This window comes from Peromyscus eremicus, chromosome 3, assembly GCF_949786415.1.
Source record: "Peromyscus eremicus chromosome 3, PerEre_H2_v1, whole genome shotgun sequence".
Taxonomy (NCBI): Eukaryota; Metazoa; Chordata; class Mammalia; order Rodentia; family Cricetidae; genus Peromyscus; species Peromyscus eremicus.
Genome location: NC_081418.1, coordinates 113,275,941 through 113,299,242, shown reverse-complemented (window position 1 = coordinate 113,299,242; position 23,302 = coordinate 113,275,941). Strand labels below are relative to the sequence as shown.

The following is a 23,302-nucleotide window of genomic DNA, read 5'->3' as shown; positions in this document are numbered from 1 at the left end:
TTTCATCTGCAGACTGAGGGAGGGGAGGTTGTTGGAGAAGGCAATAGCAAAGGCAAAGCAGAATGAAGCTCTTGGGAAAAGAACAGAGAATGGCCTTTGGTAACTGGGTGGAGAAATGAAAGAATTCTGCTCATGCTGAAGTTCATCTTAGCCAGCTCAGCATCCCTGGTGAATCTTCTGCACACTAGATTACTGCTGTGACTCAGCCCTAGGAGATGAACTGCCATCTGAATCCAGTCTGGGCAGCGGACTAGTTCAAGGTGATTGTAAAGCATCCTTCTTTCTTCCCTTGGATTGCCTCTGGCAAGGAAGTATAGGCCAACTTGGTCATTGGGAACAGTTCTTTGCCAGGTGCTGTTGGGCTCAGGAATATTGTATTTCTGGCATGGCTTTCTTAATCACTCAAAAGATACCCAAGGCCGTGTCTCTGGACACCTCAGATAGCATCCTTTGGAGATACATAGTTCAATTCAGACAGGATTTTGTTCTGTTTCTGTCTCCTGGGCAAACCTTCCTACAATGAATTCTTTTCCTGGGACTTTAGCAGTTGAAGCATATGGGACAGGGTATAGATTTTGCAAACTTGCATAGGATTATCTTCTACATGCTACAGTGAAACAAAGAAGTGTGAGAGTTGGATAGAATTGAAGGGTGTTCATTTAAATACAAGCTCACTTTAGTGTTAGCTCATTGATAGGTAACAACTTTGGGAAGATGGTGATAAGTTTATAAAACTGTGTGGATCAGTAAATGAAATAAAGCACTTCACTTTGAGTATAGTTCCTGGCACAATAGCAAAAACTAAAAATATTAGCTGTTATCATTGGAAATGCAGCATAATAAAATGCTTTGCTTTTTACCCCTCTCCTTCCTCTTTCTCTTTGTCCATCCTCCCCCTTCCTTCCCCTCTTCCCCTTCTCTTCCAAGTTTGCTCCCTCCTTTGGTCCCTCCCTTCCTTCTCTCTTCATGGTTCTCACATAGTAGATTTGAAAATAAACTTTGTGTTCATTTGATCATACGTTCTTCTTTGTACACCATTTGAGGTTGTCAAAGCACAACCATCTGCCTTGGATTAGTGTGTAACTGTACAGTCTCCATCGCTGATTGTTATGAAAGCCAGGCATGTCAGCCATGTAAGATAACTTGTCCAAAGTACCATGTATTTCTAACTTTTCACCCTGCTAAGAGAGCACAGGAAGAAATGGATTTAGTGAATTTCCAGTGTCCAACACAGAGAGCTGTAAACTGTCTGATGAGAAAAAGTTTCAAAGCTGTGTTAGTGAGCTTAGTGTGTATATCACAGAACAAGGAGTAACAGTTTGTGCATGAGGTTGCATCTATTTTTACTTTTCTATCATGTGAGAGCATTAGCTGAGGGTGCCTGGCATTTCTGTCCCTTTCGGCTGCTTGTGTGACCTGTCCTAGGTGACTTGAGCTTGTTGGATTGAAAGGTGTCATGATGTCCAGCTCTGCCCCAGCATGATTTGTGCTAAGTGGTTCTACATTTCATGTACATCAGACAGTAATGACTCTGGAAATGAGCCCTCCCCTTTGTAGCTCAACTCGGGTTTTTCTCTTTTCACGCTACATTTTGTATCTGACGATTTCCTCCACACATGCTCTCCCGGAGTTTCCCAAACAGAGATGACTATTGACAGGCCATTGCGTGTGCTCACATTTCTGAGAGGATTGCCATTTGACCCTCTGGTGACATGACATGAATGCCGTCCTTGAGAGACATAGAGAAACAAACAGAGAGTGGCTGTCTAGACAGCCAGCGTCCAGCGGGCCACTCAAAAGAAGACTGCATCTGTAGCTGAAGGAATCATTGATAATGAATGCTTGGGGGCCTGTCCGGACACCTCCAGACATTCTTCTGTGGTCATCCCAGGCTGAGACAGTATCCAGGCATGTCTGCAAGGTCTTAAAAGCAGGGCTGAATTTCAGATTGGGTTCTAGAATTTTCCTTGGCTGAACTTCTCAAGAAATAAAGGATTATAACGTGGTTAGCTCAGTAGTCCCAAGTTTCCTTGTATAAGGAAAAAAAAAAAAAAAAGACCTACCCTCAATTTCCTGTTTGTAAATCAACATTTCAACTAATTTGTTGTCTTGCAGGGTGAAGAGACCAAAAGCCTGACTCTTGTCCTGCATCGGGACTCTGGCTCCCTGGGATTCAATATTATTGGCGGCCGGCCCTGTGTGGTATGTGAATTGCTAGACTATCTTTTCCTTTTCTCTGTGGAGGCTGGAATAGAGGTTGAGGTCTGGGGGATGAGGACAGGACACTCACTAGTTTAATTCTGCTGTCTGTCTTTAATTTGTTATATGTCTTATGTTCCACACTCAGGGCTGTTCTTGTTCATCAGTATCCTGTGCCTGATGTTTCACACTCTAGTTTGACAGCATTGGCCGAGTGGTACCTCTCTTTCAAACTGTTGACCTTTTGGGTTGCCTCTCTGATTGTGTAGCAGGAGGGCTGAATGAAGTTGTGTGCTATGGATGTAGTTAGAAATGGGTGACCAGTTACCTCCCAACTGAGCTGGATCGTGGGCTCCCCGTGTGGAAATAACACCTTGAACTCTGTTCTTCCACCTTGGCATTACCCATGGACAAGGTTCCATCCCATCCCATTTTCTTATCAGGGCAGCTCTTTGGCCACCCCATCCCTCAACAGCCCCTCCTCTAGATAGAAGAGACCAAATTCCCCTCTGTCAACTTAGCTTTGAAGAAAATGTCTGCAGGAGTTCTGAGGAATAGCAAGGGATGTTTTTCAGGCTCTTATCATTCAGGGACAATTAGCTGAGTGTCTGCTGTTGATTTTTCTCTTCTAGCACTGACCATTTCCTTGTTTACCAGCTAAAAATAGCTCAAGAAAACAAGGTTTGCTCATTCAACAAATGCATAGTAAACACGGTTATTTGCTAGGGATGGGTAAGTCTAGTAGAGGCCAAGGAGATTGGAGCTCTGTAGTCAGAGTGTGATTGCTGGGTGGGGGTTTTGTCGGGCACAGAACAAGTCCACGTGTGAGCTATAGACTGGGAAAAGTGTGATGGCAAAGGGACCAGAAGGGTAAAAGCAGAGGTCAGCACTCATAATGGTAGTCAGAAAACCTAGAGAAGATGGTCTGCTGAATCCCAAAGCAGAAGAAGGGGCCAGCCCTATAGAGATGGGTAATAATCCCCCACCTCAACCCTCCTGGAACTCACATCTCCATGGAGAGACTGATAGGGTAGGAGAGGACTGCCACTAGAGATGCCCTGAAGGGGGAAGAGTTCTAGAGAAGGACCATTGAACTGAGTTTTGAAAGATGGATAGAACTTTGCTCAATCAAAGAATATTTAGCTTTAGAGGCGGGTTCTTGCTGTGAGTCCACCCTAGCCTAGATCATGTGATCTTCTTGTCTCAACCTCCCGAGTGCGGGTTTTCTACATACACACCACTGTGTCCTAGTTCACGATCTGCGTTTTATCTCCACACACATTCACCCTCCACGCACGCATGCATGCATGCACGCACGCACACACACACACACACACACACACACACACACACACATACACATTTTTGAAAATATTTGAAGATCACTAAAATAGAAAACAGTGGATTTGGCAGCGCTTACAAGACCTAGCGGAGGGACAGGGTGGGATTTGGGGCAAGTAGACATAATCAAATGATTAGAGTTGAGGGATATGCAGAGAAGTGATCAAAAGGAGATGCAGTCAGTGCTGGGTCTGGAGTTTGAAATAATGTGGGCAGTGACTTACTGCACTGTGTTTTCACTCAAGGGGAGTGACATGAGATTTATGGTAGAATTCCTGTAGCTTTTAGCCAAAACCACAGTTTCAAAAACAAAGTTTTGTTTTTAAGAACTGACAGCTTTGTCATAAACGATATGTAGTAGATAAAATGATGAACGTCATCTGTCTGAGACAACATTTTAAATGTTGGGTGGGGGCAGCAGCCCTTCCCACTTTACCCAACCAGAGGAATGAGCTCACAGATTCCCATCATCTTTGTGGAAATCTTACCAAACTGGAGAGCAGAGCGCCAGAGGAGACTGGTGCTTTTCCGTTTTCCCTCTTGTAGCTGATCATGACCTCAGACTGTGTGTCCTCAGGTTGTTCTGATCTAGTCCCTTGAAGCCCAGCTTTGGGAAGTAGGGAGGGAAACAGGCGAGCCTCAGTATGTACGTGTTTGACCTCAGCTAACAACAAAGAGGGTCCCGAGAATGTGCCAACTTATAAAAGACCTCTATTTGTAAGGGTCCTGGGGGCAGGGAGGGGAGGTTGGGGTATTGGTCAGCATGCACAGCACCCTAAAGGAAGAGACAAAACAGTAAGAAAGCTTGTAAGCTACTGAGCATGGAGAATAGATGGGATTCCCTTTAATTGCATTTTTGATGAGGATCCCTCCTCTGCCCACCTTCTGCTGTCAGTTTTAAAACAACCTCTGTAAACTAAGATCCACTTAGCTTACTAGATGTTTCAGAAGCTTTGACAGCAGACAGAGCCTGAACTAGGAAGACCTTTTCTCTGCCCCAGGTGGAACCACATCAAAGCCCAGTGTTTACAAAATCCTGGTGTGGAGAGGTGCTTCCATGGGTGGTGATTGCTGAATATGCTGAGTCCGGGAGGCTGTTTGGCAGGCTCACTCCAGGAAGGATGAAGGGTCATGCCTCCTCCCTGGAAAGATGGTTTCTGCTATTGAGATGAGAGGGAGAGAGGGAAGAGAGAGAGAGAGAGAGAGAGAGAGAGAGAGAGAGAGAGAGAGAGAGAGAGAGAGAGAGAGATTCTACTTTTCCTTTTAAAAACAAGTCCAACCTGATTTTGTAGCCTTCCTAAGAGTTCTCTGTTGATTTGGTCTTGAACTAACGAGATGCATGGGGACCTGAGTAGATGGCTTATCAGTTAAAGCACTTGCTGTAGGAGCATGAAGACTGGAGTTCAACCCCCAGCATCCACCTAAAAAGTCAGAGGTTGTAGCCATAATCCTGGAAGATGGGGAGAGACGGGGATTCTAGGTTCTGTCTGTCCAGGACAAACAGCTTGGCTCAAATGGCAAGCTCAGTTTCAGTGAGAGACTGTCTCAAAAAAAAAAAAAAAAATAGACAGAAAAGAAAATGAGATTTGGAGCTGCTGGTGAGATAGCCCAACGAGTAGAGGTGTTTGCTGCTGAGCCTGGTGACCTGAGTTTGGTCCCTAGGACCCACCTGATGTAGAGACCCGACTTCCGCAAGCGGTCCCCTGACCTCCACATTCACATCCGTATAAAATAAAAATGTAACCATGTTTGTAAAATGTGGAAAGCAATAGAGGAAGACGATCGATGCCCTCCTCTGGCCTTGTACACACACACACACACCACACACACACACCACACACACACACACACACACACACACACACACACACACACACACGAGCCAGAGCACTCTTATGCATAAGTGCACACAAATATAAACCACACATCCCAAACAGCAGAAACCAGAGGGAAGTTTTCTTCCACATGGATGTTTACTGTAGTGTTGGTTGTACGTTTCCCGATGAGCAGAAAAAAACTTACCAGAATCTAAATGTAGTCTGCACTGCACTGGGGGGTCTGGCAGATCTCTGGTACTCTGGTACACAGGAAAAGCTGAGCTGAATTCCAGGCACAGTGGCGCATGTCTGGAATCCCAGCCCTGGGGAGGCAGAGTCAGGCGGATCTCTGAGTTTGAAGCCAGCCTGGTCTACAGAGTGAGCTTCAGGTGAGCCAGAGCTGAGCAACCAGGCGTATACATGATCACGTCGTGAAGTTGAAAGCAGTGTAAATGGTGAGTGTGTTTCTTAAGGAATTCCTGTGAGCTCCTTGTTTGGGCTATGGAATAGCCCACCCAGAGACTCTGACATCAGGACTGTCATCGTACAAGGCTATATACAGTGTTGTCAGCCAAACCACATCACTTATTGATCAATTCTATGTCCCCTAAGAAGTATTAACTGGTCAGGTGTGTCCTGTCACCTAGGCCTTGGGCAAATGCATTTTATATCTGGCTACTCCTGGGATGAAAGCAACCCTTCTTTTTTATTTTTATTTTTTTTGACTCAAGACAATAATACAAATCCCATGGTATATTAGTTCACCTTGATAAATAAATTCTACTTGGAGTATGTTAGGGAAGGAGCCAGACAGACTGAGAGAAGACAGATACCCAAGGGGAAAATCTGGCTGTCAGAAATAGGCTCCAACTGGTTTTCTCTCATTTCATTTTTGTGCTGTGTGTGTGTGTGTGTGTGTGTGTGTGTGTGTGTGTGTGTGTGTGTGTTTTCAGGGGTTCCAGGGTATTAAACTCAGGTCCTCATGCTTGTAAGGCAAGTGCCTTCCCAAGCTGAAATATCACCACAGCCTCTTCTTTGTATTTTCTGCATCCTGGCCTTACCCTTCACCACTGTCCTAAACTAATTCTCGTGTTGGGTCTTGCTTGTTCCTATCAGACTTTTTGCTTAAACTTTCTTGCATCCCTTTATAATAATTATTTAGATACAGCATAGTATTTTTCAAAATAAACCAAAGCCCAGTTCCCATCCTGTCTCTTCTCTGGTCATGAATGTAAAGTGGGTAAACAAAGGTATGTCCTTTTCTTACAAGATGTGTCCACATCTCCTCTGTGGGAAATCTAGCTTGCTTATAAACCTTTGGCTGTCCACTGAGACTCTTCAGCTACCTTCATTAGAATGTCATGTGGATGAGATGTTGGACCTCTACATCCCTGTTTTTCTCACTGGGAAAGAGGATTGCCTTTGAAGATCTTCTAGCCTCTGGGAACTAATGCTGCTTTTCAGCTGTGTGCATTTAGCCTTTCTGAATTCAGGCTTTCCTCTTGTGGGATAGACGACAGTAGTTCTTGCTGCTGTGGTTATTGTGAGGATTAAGTGATGCAGGTAGGTACCTGCCGCCTCATAAGTCCTTGGGAAATAGAAACCCTCATGCATCGTTGTGCAGGCATTTGTGATGCTCATGTAGGGAGCTGGACTGGGATGCAGGCATGACTGAGGCTGCTGAGAGAGAAAGGATACTTGTAGCTTTTTAGCTGGTGAAGGGTTAGTGTGAGCTGAGTGCTGAGATGGTAGGCAGTGATGCCTGGTGAAGAGAACTAACCTCATGCAGCACCCATGCCAATGCTGACCCATCTTCTAAGAAAGCATTGGTGGAACTCAGAAGGCGCTTAGAGATAGGTCTATGACATGCAGGGATAGAGAATGGATGAACACTTAAAGCTCATGTTAATTTGGTGTTTTTGCTTTGTTCTGGCATATATAGCAAGAGAGAGAGAGAGACCAAGGAACAGACAGAGCAAGAATGTGTGTGTGTGTGTGTGTGTGTGTGTCTGTGTGTGTGTCTGTGTGTCTGTCTGTCTGTCTGTCTGTGTCTGTGTGTGGTGTGGAGAGAGAGGTGGAGATAAAGTGAGAGAGAGAGAGAGAGAGAGAGAGAGAGAGAGAGAGAGAGAGAGAGAAAAGGCAGAGAAAGAGATACATGGAAAAATAAAGAGATACAAGGGGCATAGAAACAGAGATGGAGTCTGGTGTGGTGGCACATGCCTTTAATCCCAGCACTTGGAAGGCAGAGGCAGGTAGATCTCTGTGAGTTCGAGGCCAGCCTGGTCTACAGAGCAAGTTCCAGGACAGGCACCAAAACTACACAGAGAAACCCTGTCTTGAAAAAAGAAAAAAGAAAAAGAAAAAGAAAAAAGAAAAGAAACAGAGATGGAGAGTAAAAGTCAAAGAGGGAGGGAGGGAGGGAGGGAAAGAAAGTTATAGGGAGGGGAAAAGAAGCTATGGAGTGCATTCTCTCAGCCTTACTTAGTGCTCTTTAGAATAGTCTCCCTCTCTCCCCCCTCCCACTCTGTATTCCTCTCTACTCCCTTCTCCCCATCTCTCTTTCCTGTTTGAAGAGGAAAATGTTATATTCTCATAGTTGTTTTGGGCCATGGCATTTTTATATACTTATACAGAGAGCATTATTAAAATAGATCTTCTGGCATTATGGGAAGGAATTGAGCATGGCACTGGCTTCGAGTTCTCTAGAGTACTCTGCTTGCTTTTCAAGTCATCTTGTTTTATTGGCCTTTTGGGTAGGATCAAGTATATTATCAGATGCCTTTGTTTGGAAACAGCACATGCGTGTGCCATGTCATTTAAAAACCCATCTGTTAATCACTAGAACTTTCTAAACACTTGGAAAGGACTTATCACAGTGCTTTGTAGAAAGAAGTTCATGAACAAGCTGGGGCCAGAACGAGCAATAGGATCCATTTCTAGTTAGGGAAAAGAGGGACTTTGAGAAATGAGCTGAGCACTTCGTCTTTATTTGTAAGTACCTCATTTCATAATTAGATTGTGACATAGTGACTCCCGTAGCAATTCTTTGCGTAGGTAACAACTGGGGGAAGTGTCTAGTGAAATCTCAGGGTCGTCTCTAGAGGGCCAATCAGCAGTGTTTGTCCCTTGTATAAATTTGACCCACTGGTTCACATTGCTAAGGGTTCTACTTTAGATGCCTGTGAGTGAAGATGTTTCGGAATGCTAAATCAGAGGGGTTATCACACCACCTTGTCTGATGGCAGGAGCTGCAAACATGGCCCATCCTTCCTAAGCTAGTGTCCTGTCCAGTCTAGGGAAACAGGGCAGTGCTGGGAGGTCGGGCTTGGTTGATCCCAAAGCAGGGAAGGAAAGAGGCATGGAGGAAGGGGAAGAGAGAAAAGAAGGAAAGAGGGAAGGTGGGGAGAGAAGAAAGGAAGGGACTGGAGGATGGAGGAGACAGGAAGGATGGAAGGAGGAGGGATGGAATAGAAAGTGGGGAGGAAAGGGAAATAAATGGAAATGAAAAGAAGAAAAAAACAACTGGGGCTAAAGAGTGGGCTTGATGTGATCCTGCTTATGTGCATGAAGAGGCCCAGACTCGTGTTGAGGGAGGTGATGTGTTGAAATGTTTTGGACGGAATGCACGTGCTGAAATAGAAGCCTCGCGGAGAAAGAGGATGGCCGCTCGAAGATAGCACACTCCTCCCATCCTCTGACTTTGGCTCCAGTTTGGAATATTTTTACAATGCATTATGAGCCAGTTTCAGTTTAAAACAGAAATGAAGGGAAACAAACAGCCTTTACCCTTAACGCCCCGTCTGACAAGCTGGGGTCGCAGAGCACAAAGTTCGTTTTTTATTTGTTTTTTTCATGCCAGCTTCCATGCCTAGCATTCATGCCTGTGTTTTCTTAACCCAAAGGACAATCAAGATGGATCCTCCAGTGAAGGAATCTTTGTATCCAAAATAGTCGACAGTGGGCCGGCAGCCAAGGAAGGAGGCCTGCAAATTCACGACAGGATTATTGAGGTATGTGAATGCTGGCTGGTGTCTGAAGAGACCGCCTGCCATCCACCTTTGCCTGGCTCGCAGAGGGATGTTTAGGGGCTGGGGTTAGGGGTGCCTCGTGTGGGGATGGCTGGGCAGCAGTATGCTTTGCCGGTGGTGGTGTGTAACCTGATAGGGTGTTGATTGCTTTGGTGTGAAGTTTTGTTCAGCAAGGAGAGGCAGGGTTTGGAGGGGGCATGTTCACAATTTGGCTTTTTCCACGGGGACCTACATGCGTTTGCTATGCCTCTGTTCTAGCTCTGCGCAAGACAACCATCAGTGGGTTTGTATGCTAGTTAGAAACAGATGAGCAACCCCTGGTTGGACGAACTGGGACTCTGTAGTATCGGGTGTGAGTCTGTCAGCCCCAGAGTCATTCTCTTTTCCTCAGTGCTCACAGCACAGTGCAACTTCTACACAGTTTGCACTCTTTCACACTCCCCTCTTGGCTGTTCGCCTGAGGTCTGTTGTACGACTTGATTGCTTGGAGATATGCAGGTCAAAGTTGGTGTTAGCATCCTCTCCCATCACACCCATCTACTCATGTCCGGTTACTGTGTAGCAGGCTTGTAGATTATCCCTGGTAGATCTCTCTGTAGCACCGTACAGTGCTTTGGAGTTAGAGTAGCGCACGGTAGAGTTCTAGGATGCAGAAAGGAAGCCAATTGCCTTTCACCCCATTGCATGGGCTCTTGTTGCCAAATTTGAAAGACCCAACTCCCTTTGGGTGCTGTTTTGGATCATTCAGATTTCTCATTTAATGAGCATTTCTGGGAACTAAATTGTTCAATCCCCTTCTAGAGAAAAAGTTAATATGAGATTCTAAGGTGACCTGCTAGATGCCACAGGAAGCCCATCCATGGCCATGTCTAATGCCATAATCACCAAACAAGGAAGCCAGTAAACCAGCAGAAATACCTGAGGAGTTTGCTGTCCCAGACATCTTTGCACAGCATCTGTATTTCCCAGGCATTTTTATGTTATGCCATAAGTGAAGTTTCCATCACCTATGGGCATGTGACCACAGGCTTCTCCTGGGGGAGCAAAGTACAGAGAAGATGAAGAGCAGAATTCTCAATGTTCCAGTTTTACATGAACCAATTAAGCATTGTGTAGTGTCGTTTCCTTCTGGGTAATTTTATGTCCTCTGGGGATTAAAATTAATAAAAAAAAATAAATAATTGAATCTTCCTGGGTAAACAAAGTGCCTGAGTTAAGGCTGAGAATAAGAGCCATGTGGTCACTTATGTATTTGGAGGATACTTGATTTTGTCTTAAGGATACTATTAATATTGGTACATGGCATTTAACCCGCAAAAGAGTTCTGAACTTCGAGTTAAACCTTGTGCTTTGGACTTTCCAGCCGAAAGTAGTGGATTTTTCCCTAAGAGCAGCTTGCTTGGGCAGCAGAGCTCAAACACATTACCATAGCTTTTGAAAGCGAATACATTTTCTGAGACTATTGTTCACAAAGATAAGTACAGCTCATGTTGCCAGGGCATCAGAGGGACAGCCAGTTTCTCCAAGTCCCGGAATTTCATTGCTCTTAAGTTTGCGAGTGAGAAATCTCCAGCTGTGCAGGATTTTCTCTTGGCAGAGGGTGATCTGCGTGTGAAATGTTCAGGATGGTTTCTGGGAAGTCACACTCCCACTTTGGACAGTATGTAAAATATTAATCATGCCCCAGAGTTGAGACATAAAGGAGGGAGATCCAGATAGAGAGCCGCCACATACATAATCACAACTGACACAGTGTGCCCTTCTCCACTGAGTTCTAATCCCTCCTGACATGATACAGTGATTCTCATGACTGCAGATATGTTCTCTGGTTCACCTTGTCTGGGTCGGGGCTTCTTACGGGGGCGGGGGAGCATGAGTCTGATGGCGGTGTGTGTGTGTGTGTGTGTGTGTGTGTGTGTGTGTGTGTGTGTGTGTGTGTGTTCATGGGAAGAGTTAGCCTTCCTGCTTTCCTACCCTAACTCTCCCATTATCAAGGCAGTGAGTAAGCCAGTAGCAGAACCTCACTGCCTTGAAATTTTAGTTCTTTCAAGGGGCTGCTGCTGATATTCAATCCAGAGAGAGGTGCAACTTCATCCGTACTGCAGGGTGAGTCTGCACTGTTCTCTGCCTGGAGTCTGTTTCTGAAACCAGAGCAGCATCCTCAGCCACACACAGCCAGATTTACCCTCTTCTCCCAGCATCACCTTTTACAACCATTGGATTGACATGAAATCAATGCTGTCAGGAAATAAAAAGCCACCAAACTATGTGTGCACACATCCACTTAGACTTGTAAAAGGACGGGCGATAGTGTAAAAGAGAATGGAAGATTATCCGTACTAAGGAGTTGCTGTGTGAGCACCCAGGCACAGCGGCTTTAGAAGATGTGGCGATATTATCAGGAGCCGTGCCTCTGTGTAGATGTGATGTGCCCTGCCAGCTGCAGGGTATCAGGGCATTGGTTACCATGACTGTGAGGGAACTGCCATCCTCGATGCAATTTTTCATGGTGTTGGATGGGTCCCATTCGAGCTGCTCAGGGACAGAGCTGTCAGCTCCTGTCTCTTCTCAGACTGCCCGAGTGACAGACAGTCCCCAGTGGAACCCTTGTCCTTGTGCTGCCGAGGCCTGGTGAGGAAACTGGAGCTGGGTGTGTTGGGCTCCTTGCGTTAAATGCCCTTGCTATCTGCCAGCACCATGTGTCCTCTGTTGGCCGGGGTGTGTATGGATACATTGCCATCCTCGCTGCTCACATCTGCCTTAGAGACACAGCAGGCCCCTGCCTTGTGCAGTGGTGGCTTCTGATTGTTTTGTTGTTGTTGTTGTTGCTTGTCTGTGTCTTTTGTCTTCCCTACTCCTCTACCTCCGAACCTCCTGGGGCTTTGTCTACTCTTGGCTCTTCCTTGAATTGCATATAAGCTTGCTGTCATTAGGAGGCTACAGTACAATTCTCTATATATCTTAGAGTCCTCTCCTGAAACCCTAACTTCCCCAGGCGTTTCAGTTTTCCACCTCTGAGCTAGTTTTTTGAGTTGTCCGGTAAAGATAATGTAAGATCCAAACCTTAACATTCCCAAGGTTCTCGGAGGAACAGTACTCTTGTTATTTCCAGCAGTTGGAAATCTTTAGAAGACTCTTCATAGTGCCCAAAGTGTGGGTTAGCTGATGGAGGCAGGATCTTCACAACCGGAACACGTTTCTCTGTGATCTAGAGTTTAGACTTAATCAGATTCTACCCAAGTCTGATATAGTTATGTAAGAAAGGGCCAAAGTTGAAAACTCACATAAGATCAATATTAGCCTCAGAAATGCCTCAGGGGTGTGCCAGACAGGGTACAAGCCATTTTTCTGCACTCCAGCCAACAGTGGGCCACCTCCCTGTTACCCCAGTTGCCACTACCACATGTAGTGTGTTTGGCAAGGTCTTTGAACACCTCCTGTGGCTGAATTACCCATTGAGAGAACAGCACAAGAAAGCTGCAGAATGGAGAGCCCGGCAAGCTCACTTTGAAGCTTTGCTTCTCTCTCTCTCTCTCTCTCTCTCTCTCTCTCTCTCTCTCTCTCTCTCTCTCTCTCTCTCTCTCTCTCGTGTATGTGTATGTGTTTGTGTATCTATCTATATCTCAAATACATAAATATTTTTTACATTTTTATATATACCTTTAGATAGGTGATAGATATATAGATAGATATAGTTATATCTTGAAGCTTTATGAATTGGAGGACTGAGCTCAATCTACTGTTGGTTAGGGCTTGTAACCAGTGGTGATAAAACCCTGCAGCAATTGTGTGGTTGAAATCACTTTCTGTTCAAGCCATCAAATGTGATTCTGTAGGTGCAGAGAAAGTCCTCTCAGCCCCTCCGTTCCCAGAATTCATAAACACATGTTCATCTCAAGAGTGTTCTGACTTGGAAACCTGAGAGCAGTCAGAAACTCTGGAGCCTCGGAGAGTTTGGCGCAGACCCCTCCTCCTCTGCCTTTGTCTGCTCTGCATGTATCGGTCTGTCATTACTAATCAGGTGGGGTTGAAAGCCAAGCAGGGTCTTCCCTCCACAGCCGGTCTGCTTAGTTCGCAGAGCAAGAGTCACCACTGTTTATTTTTATAGGAAAGACGATGTTCTGAGACCAGTGGAAGGGGGTGGAATGGCCTATGAATCAACATGATGGAGTGTTCTTTTTCTCTTTTAAGACTGGAGGACATTTTTGTTTGTTTGTTTTGATTTGTTTTCCTTGTATTTTTACTGTAATTTCAGGCTCCCAGGCACAAATGTCTGCATTCTTTACCTCAATAGCCGCATCTATTTACTTCCTCCTTTGCTGGTTCCGTTTGTTCGTCTTCGCTTAAGCAGGTATACGGTGCCTCCTTCATGCAACTGACAGAGCATCAGTCTCATAAATGCATCAGTATTTTTTGTATGTATTTGTGTGTCTGTGAGTGTGTTCATGCGTGCATGCACATGTGTGCTGTAGTGCATGTGTGGATGTCAGAGAACAACTTTCAGAAGGTGGTTCTCTCCTTCCCCCATGCAGGGTTTCTCGGGGATTGAACACAGATTGCTAGGCTCGGTAGCAAGCACCTTTCCCTGCTGAACCATCTTGCAAGCTCTCCCCACCCCGCCCCCAACTACCACCACGTATTTTTTTTTTTTTTTTTTTGGAATTAAAATAAATTCTTACATACATACAAATTGGTAATCTCCACCAGGAAATGAACAATGGCACAGCACTGTCACCTCCAGAATTGATTTACATTTTGTTACTGCTTTCTACAATGTTCCTTACAGAGAAAGAAAATCCCCTGTGCTACTAGCTACTTTTCTTATTGCTTTGACAAAATATAACACAAAAGGAACTTAAGGAAATGCTTGCTTTGCCTTGCTGTGTAAGGTCACAGGCATCATAGTGAGGAAGGCATGGCGGCAGGAGGTTGAAGCCACACAGTCACATGGCATCCACAGTCAGGAAACAGAGATGACTGTTGCTGTCAGCTCACTTTCTCTTTTTAATTCAGGACCCCAGTCAATAGAATGGTGCCACAACCCCAGTCAGTAGGTTAGAATGGTGCTTCCCACATGTAGGGTGGATCTTCCTGCCTCAGGTAGTCTCTGGGAGTGTTGAATTGACAGAATTAACCAACACACTTGCCGTGAATTTCATTCAGTTTTTGTATTTCTTGAGTTTTCTTGATCTTAGAATAATTCTTTAATTTTGTCTTCCATACCAAAATATTTTCTTGCATAATGATCTTCTTTATTTTTCCTTTGGGTGAGAATGCTTAAAGTCTACTCTCACAGAGGAAATTGTGTTTTATTTTATTTTGTTTATTTAATTTAAATTTTTTATTTGGTTTTAATTTTTTAATTAATAAAAGATCATTTTTATATAATTTATTCTGATTATGGGTCCCCCTCCCTCAGCTCCTCCCAGGTCCTCCCCACCCAAACAGGCATTTAAGAAAGAAAGGAAGGAAGGAAGAGAGGAAGAAAGGAAGGAAGAGAGGAAGGATGGAAGGGAGGAAGGAAGGAAAAGAAAAAAGTAATAAAATAAGGTAAAAACAAACAAATTTAAATGGAACAAAAACAAAGAAAAACTTAACAGAAAAACAAAGAGATAAAGAAAAAGCACAAGAAACACATACAGACACACACACATTGGCACACACAGAGATCTCCTGAAACCACAAAATCAGAAACCATAATATAAGCAAAAGACCTGTAGTAAGAAAAAAGAATAAAAAGGAAAAACCTCTTAAAAATATCACTGGGTTTGTTTTGTGTTAGCCGTCTACTGCTTGGCATGGGACCTGGCCTTAAGAGTGGTTTTTGTACCCAGAGAGACTCCATTAGAGAAAACTAATTTTTTCATTTGTGAGTGGTTATCAATTAGAGATAGCTTCTAGGTGAAGCATGTGGGTTTGTGTCCATTGCTACTCTCAGCACTGGAACCCCATCAGGCCAAACCCATGCAGGCCCTGAGCATGCTGCCACAGCCTCTGTGAGTTCAATACGTGCCTTATCCCTGCTATCTTTAGAAGACCTTGTTTTCTTGGTGTTCTCTATGGCTCAGACCAAATTATGTTTAAAGAATACATACAAGATCTTTCATAGGATGTCCCTCACTTTGTCTTTCTCTGTTTCTTATAAACACACGTAGGTCATGCATCTGGGTCAAGAAGCCCACAGAAGGAAATGTGTATCTTTCTTGATCCACTATAGAAGGGCTGACATATCCATTTGTTTTTATATTGGTCGTGTTAATTTAAACCACTAGTCTTGGGTCACATGTTTCCTTGTAATTAATAATTATCTCTGTAATATTCTGTAACTTGTCTCCATACTTAATAAGTATCATGCAGAAAGACCCTTGAAGGCTGTGTACATATTCTGCCCATTTCCAAAATGTCACACACTGGTTTTTGCATTCATTGATGGGTTTTGGTTGAATCTATTGTTATTGATGGTTGACACATAGTAGTTGTCTACAAGTCCCATTCTGAATCTATCTATTAGTTGGTCTTCCACTGTAAGAAGGTGCATTATTTTCTCTATTTAATCTACCCATTTGTCTGTCTGTTTCAATGGGGTCTCATGCGTCTTTACAATTTGGTGGTCACATTGCTGGTTCAGGCCAGATGTAGTTTTTATGAACTTTCAGATTCTGTTCCTTTGACATGTTCCTATCATGTGTAATCATTTTTCCACCTTAGACTTTCCTTGCTCCATTTTTGCAATCTGGCATTCACTGAAATTTTGCAATCTGAAAATCCTATTCACTTGGGAATTATTAGAAACTAAAATATAGGTGCCCATTATGATAGACTCTCACTATGATTTCCTCTTTAATACTTTTTTATTTTGTGGTGATGGGAATTTAACCTATGGTCTTAGGACTCTTTAGGAAATGCTCTACTTGTAGGCTTATTTTTTTAGTTGATTTGACAGTCTGATACATGTATACACTGCAGTCTGAGGACTTCCACATCTGCCACCTTCCGTCTCCCTCCCACCCCTGTCACACAACCCCCAGCCCATGTCCCACATTCATGTCTTTTTGTTTTGTTTTGTGACCCACTGAGCTCCGCCAGGGTTGTCTGTATGCATGGGTTGGGAATTATCTGTTGATTCTTGGTGGGCTCATCAACCTACCATGAAGCTGTTCCCAGAGCCCTCTTTTTATTTTATTTTATTTTATTATTTTATTTTATTTTATTTTATTTTATTTTATTTTATTTTATTTTATTTTATTTTATTTTATTTTATTTTATAATAGGGTACAATTAAGTTGCTGAGACTGGTTTTGAACTTGCACTTCTCCTTCCTTCCCAGGTAACTAGGATTACAACAAGCATATGCTACCAGGTCCAGCTGATGGGAGTTTTCATTGCTTCCAATCATCCTTAGTTGACAGAGTTGAAAAAAAAAGTCACTGTGTATGTATAAACACACAGACACACCAGCTATTCACTCCGTTCTGCTTCGGCACTCATCCATATGCATGGCTTGAAAACCATGCTGACGTCAATAAGTCTAATCTTAGACCAAGTCCATGTGGTTGACTTTATTCTTCCTCTGTATAGATTTTCAGTTCTGGGGTGAGAACTGTTGGAAATAGTGAGCTGTGCACTTTTCCCTTTGAATTAAATCTCTCGTCTTTCAGTGACGAAAACTGACTGATAAAAAATCCTTAAAATGTTTCCATTTAGAGTTTGGTTTCATTTTAGAGAAAAAAAACATTCTGTGACCTAAATGACACTGTTGATTATATTATTCATTAGAGAAGTGAGAAAAACGGGTTATTCCTTATGCAAGAACATATAGCCAGCAAGCATCCTGGCTGAACAGATGCAAACATAGGTGATCTATTTTTAGGTAATGTCAGAAATAAAGCCATGGAGCTACACTGTTCTGCCCCATAGTGACAGATCCCCACTGACCACATTCAACAAGGGAGTATGGAAAATTCAACGAGTTAGTCATTTTAAAAAGTGAAAACTGGGGTAGGAGAGGTAGCTCAGTCTGTAAAGCATTCGCCATGCTGTGCTAGCATGGGGACCCGTGTCCATTCCCTAGAACCCACCAATAAAGCCGGACATAGTGGCGGGCACATACAATTAGAGTACTAAGGAGCTGGAGACAGAAGGGTTCTTGGAGCTCACTGGGCAGGGAGTCTAGTCTGACATGCAAATAGCTGGCAAAAGAGAGACCCTGCTTCAAAACACAAGCCAGACAGCTCCTGGGAAAGAATAATACCCTGGGCCACCCTCTGACCTACACACACACACACACACACACACACACACACACACACACACCTGCATATCCCTAAACACAAACCTACACACAAAAACTACCTGAGTATGGTGGTACCTGCCAGAAATCCAGAGTTCAGGAGACTAAAGCAGGTAGGCTGTGCGCTGAAGGACAACTTGGGCTACAGAGCAAGAACCCATGTGCAAGCAAACAGAGTAAGCAGAACTGACTTGTGCAGCTTAGAAACCTTTATCCCCTGTGTTATCCGCATATTCTATTTTGATGGAAGACATATGGTATAACCCAACCTGTGTTCAGAAGATTCTCTGCCAGCTGCAAAGCAGGTGTGGCCTAAGGACCAGCTGTTAATGTTCCAGCTGTTTCCAGAGGTCAACTTTTAGAACTTCATCTCATACACCAGCTTCTGTTGGTGGACAGTGACATCTGTGGATAGGATGATGAGTAGAAGAATCCCGAATCCACGCACGACTGCGTGTGTATGGGTGTGGTGACCATTCAGCAATGTCAGCCATGGGTGTGAAGAAAGAGGTGGGTAGAGCTTTGGCAGTGTGTTTTCCGTTTCTGTGTAGACTGGCTTAAAGGAGGTTTTCGGAACTTCTGTGTAGCCATTTGTAAGTGATGACTCTCCCTTCATGGCCCTATCTTTGTACTCAATACTACTAATAAAAAGGCCAGTGTTTGGTTTTCAGATGTAAAATCAAGTGGCCCCTTGTCCCCTGTGGCATCTGTATCACCACTTTACACCTATACTACAGCAGTAAACCACCCTAACAAGTTTGTATAATACTTTTCCACAGTATAACTGATCTCTTTAGTGTCAGAAGGGACGACACATCGGGGCAAGAAGACTTAAATCAGGGTGTGTTGGCTTAAGGCTCTGTCCACTAGTCTCTCTATAGTTTTACAGTCTTTAATGCTGATCCTCGGTTTCTATCATATTGAGAATGGGACACGTACTTACTACCTGTCATGCTGCCTGAACAGGGCAGGGAGATGGTGCAGGTCCAAAGATTCTTGCTATCCAAAACAAATGAGAATTATTAGTCCAGATCAATATTTTGGTATGGGTTACAAGAATTTATACCAAAGTTAAATGTAGGACTTTTAAAACATGCCTTGGTCTATTTTCCTCTGTGTGTTTAAGCAGGAACATGGTGCTGCTATTGGACTGTAGAGAAAACCCTGGACTGTTTCAGAGAGTTACCTTTTTAAAACCAACATGTGACCAGTTAAAATAAACATTCCCCCTTTATTCTGCACTTTCCCTTTAGACAAACAGCATTGCGTGGTACCCTTTCTGAGTACGCACTGAACTCTTTGTTCAAGTCTCTATATTTTAGTAACTATTTATTACTGTTGTTATTATTTTCTTATTATTTTGCTTCTAGATGAATGTCTTTGGAGCATATAGCATTTTATGCCAGCCATGTTAACAAGCATAAGAAGTGAAAATGGTATGAAGCAGTTACTCATTTTTAAGACATTTATGAAACTTAGCCTCTGCAAAGGAGAAACAGTCTGAGTTAATAAACAGCTTTCCATTGATATAGGGAGATTTGGGCGGTGGTGGGGGGGATCATAGAGAGCTTAAAATGTTCAAGAGCATATTTGTGATGCCAAATTCTCTGAAGTATTCCTGCTCATATAATACAGAAAATAGTAAAAGTAAAGAATTGGAGTATTGGAAGTTTCTTTTTAATTTTATCACAGATAGATGTGGGTATTTTAACTTGCATGTATTTACTTGTGTATTTTTTAACTACTTAGATTGGAGCTGGGGGGGGTTGATTCAAAGGTGGAGCACTTGGCTACTGTGATGGTTCATCTGCACTGTTGATGTGGTTCGATTTGGAATCACCTGGGAGACACACTTCTCAGTGTGTCCCTGTGAGCTTCCAGAGAGGCTGAATGGAGGAGGGAGGGTCCAACCTGAATCTAGGTGATGCTAGCCCACAGGGTTGAGGGAGGACAAGACAGAAGGGGAAGGGGAGAAAGCTGGCTGGGTGCTGGCACTATCCCTCCTAACTGTCTTCCTGGTCCTCTAAGATGTGAAGAGCTCCAGCCACATGCTCCCACTGCCAGGAATTCCGCTGTGCCTCCTCCACTGTGATGGACACTTCCCTCTCAGACTGGGTGCCCAAATAAATTCGTCTTCCCATATGCTGTTTTTCTCAAGAAGTTTGGTCACTTAGAAAAGTAATGCAGCTAGCATGCACAGGGCCTTCCAAAATAAAAGTTGCGTTTTTGCTTGTCAAAGCTCATAACACACACACTGCATGTGGAGATGGATGGATGTCCAACTCAGGCTGAAGCTCTGCGTCTGGGTGCCTTGCTGGCAGCTTCTCTCTCCTATCCTGTGCCCGTTAGTCAGTTTACTTCCTATATACAAGTTGTGCTTCCCAGGGAGTTCTGACTCAGTACCTCTTATTCATATCTTAATAAGATTTAATGAGATCCCAAGGCATATTTAAAACTAAGAATAAATCAGAAGTGATTAGTGTCCAATTAAATTTCTCAAGTGAATATTGGGTCCAAGAATTAAATCTTAGATAATTTCCTAAGGACTGAAAAAAAAAAAAAAAAAGAAGAAAGAAAGTACAACAAACCCTTGATGACAACCCAGATAAAACACCTTTTACATTTACTCACCTCCTTTGCATATGCTAACTATGTATTCATCTTCAAGTATGGAGGCTTTGAGAATAGTAACCCACATGTGCTCAGTAAGAAGTTAAGCTTTTAAAAGTGTTGTTGCCTTTTAAATTTATTTGTGTATTTGTGTGTGCACGTGCAGATCACAGCACATGTGTGAAGATCAGAGGACAACTTTGAGTGGTCATTTCTCTCCTCCTGACATGTGGGTCCCAGGCATTGAAACCAGGTCATCAGACTTGGTAGTGTGTGCCTTTACCCACCGAATTAAGTTTTTGGGTTGTGTGTGTGTGTGTGGTGCTAGTTGGGGGAGAAAGAGTTGCAGACATTGGTATTAGATCTGAAGGGCATGTTTAGGAGCCCCTTCAAAGCACTAACTAGACGTGGTTTTGAAAGCTCAAGCTAAGCAGGGTGCGACTAGGGCAGGATTGTCTGATGTGGGTAGTGAGAAGGTAATGTTGACACTCAGAGCTGTCCATGGGGATTGCAGTTAGGAAGAATTAGAGTACAATAGCAGCTTCCAGCACTGAGCTGAAGTTCTGCCCCTTTCCCTGGGCACACTGAGCACCCGCCCCAGGGTGGTAGCTAACAGCACGATTCTGCTAATGAAGATTAATGATTCCCATGAGCGGTACAGGGATAGGCAGCTGGTACAGAGTTAGTCCACCATGCTGAGTGCCAGTCTGCTCAATGAAGACCTCTGACTTTGATCCTTCCTTTGTTTTGATAGTGACTGAACTTGGAGAAGGCCAGTCCGCCCTTTTCTCCTGATGGTTGTACACCATGCTGCTTTTCTGGCTTCTTCAATTCTCTTCATTTCTATCTTTCATCATCTCTGAGAGGCAAGAGCTTAAGGGGCTTGGATTTCATAGGCAACCCCTCTCCCTTTAAAAGAAAAATCCTTAAAAATTGCTAAGTGTGTCTTATGATTTACTATTGGAGGAACTTGAGTGAGACAGGATTTATGTACATGTCACTAATCAAAAGAGAGGAATTTTGTTCTTATCCTAGAACAATTTTTGCTTGGAAGTATAGTCTGCAAACATGTTGGTTTCTGAATTCATTAGCCCAATATATCTAACCTGCATTCTCTCAAAATATTATAAAAATATAGAGAGATGATTTATTGCTTTCTCTGGTTGGGACTTGTAAAATCTCCATAACTTATAAGTTGTCAAGGATAACAGCAGAAAAGCATTTGTTCCTTTGTAGGATTAGCACTGAGTTCTGTGTGATGGGAGGTAGGCCTGGATGTATAAGGTAGGGGTTAGCACTGAGTCCTGTGTGATGGGAGGTAGGCCTGGATGTATAAGGTCGGGGTTAGCACTGAGTTCCGTGTGATGGGAGGTAGGCCTGGATGTATAAGGTTGGGTATTTGCATTGAGTTCTGTGTGATGGTAGGCCTGGATGTATAAGGTCGGGGTTAGCATTGAGTTCCGTGTGATGGGAGGTAGGCCTGGATGTATAAGTTTGTGGTTAGCATAGAGTTCCGTGTGATGGGAGGTAGGCCTGGATGTATAAGGTAGGGATTAGCATTGAGTTCCATGTGATGGGAGGTAGGCCTGGATGTATAAGGTCTCAGCTGTGGGATGTTTACCTGTGAGAAGAGTTCAGTTTACATGCACAGAGGAGGACAGGTGACCTCAGATCCACTGGAAGGTTGTTTAGTGGGTAGTGATGAAGAACCATAGACTCTGGATTAGACAAGCTTTTGAAGTAGAATTCTACTCTTTGTTGTCTTTCGGCCTGTTCTACCTTCTGTGGCTATCTCTGAACTTGGCCTTCTTCTGTAAAATATGGATAACTTTACTTGCTCCCATGGCTGCTTTAAGAAAGAAAATACTACATGTGTCTAAAGACTGTAATTTGGGCCCCAGAATAAATGCTAGCCAGGTTTTCTCCTGTAGGTCTTTGAGGCCAGCAGGAGGGGCCTTCCAGCAAGCCGGCACTTTGATGGTGGCTTTTGTGGCACCATTTCATAAACCTGAAATTACAGTCGTGAATAGACTGTTTTAATTTGTTTTACATTTCTTGTTTGAAATCAGTGACCCTCTGAATCTGGATTGAATAAGAGCTGTCACTTCCTCAGGCCATATAAATGATGATAATTGATCAATCAGAAGTAATTCTTAATTTACTTTTTAGTGTGAACAACACAGTAATTCATCACATATGTGCCAACTTACGTGTTCTAAAAATAAAGGAAAACAGTTGCGTGTTCAATATCAGCTATTTTTAAAGTGCCAGAGCAGATCAGGTTCTCCCTTTATACATGGCTCATGAGGAATATTGGTTTTGTTTTTTGTTTTTTTAATTCTGAGAAATAGAGCTCAGGACATGGTCAGCTCTTAGAGCACTTGCCTTGTGAGTCTGGGGACTAGAGTTCAGGTCCCCAGAACCTGTATAAATGCCAGGTGGGTTTGGTGACATGTCTGTAATTCCAGCACTGGGAAAGTAGAGAGAGGATTCCTGGAGCAAGCGGGCCAACGAGACTCGCCTGTATTGGCAAATTCTAGGTTCATCGGCGAGACCCTGCTTCAGTGAAGAATCTGGAGAGTGACTGAGACAGACTCCTAATGTCAGCCTCAGGCCTCCTCTCATTTACACACACCTGCACATGCACATATGGGAACATGCATACCCTCTTGACATGCGCATGCACATATGGGAACATGCATACCCTCTTGACAATAATGCAATTTGCCAATGTAGAAAATGTGAAAAATACAAGAAAAATGAAAACAGCAATGCTTGCTGACACGAAGACTTGTTTTGACAAAAAGGCTTTTGGGTTGATTGTTTCAAAATGGGTACAGTGGCCTACGGAAAGACTCTGACAGGGCATGGAAATTGCACATGGAACACATCTTTGCCCTGTTTGAAACTCTAGCTGAAATGAAATGGGAGACAATAGGATTAAGTCAGATTTTGCAGCAACATGCCTATTAGGTTCCTGATTCTTCCTGTCACTCTTGGAAATAGCTGGACCACTC

At 43.6% G+C, this 23,302-nt stretch overlaps 1 protein-coding gene across 1 annotated transcript in view; it reads left to right on the top strand.

Moving 5' to 3' along the window:
- Positions 1–23,302, top strand: part of Pdzrn3 (PDZ domain containing ring finger 3) — a 233,784-nt gene that overhangs the window by 13,228 nt on the left and 197,254 nt on the right. Inside the window, exons 2-3 of the mRNA XM_059258289.1 lie at positions 2,116–2,202; positions 9,260–9,367. Of these exons, the coding sequence (XP_059114272.1) occupies positions 2,116–2,202; positions 9,260–9,367 (195 nt within the window). The remainder of the gene's footprint in view (positions 1–2,115; positions 2,203–9,259; positions 9,368–23,302) is intronic.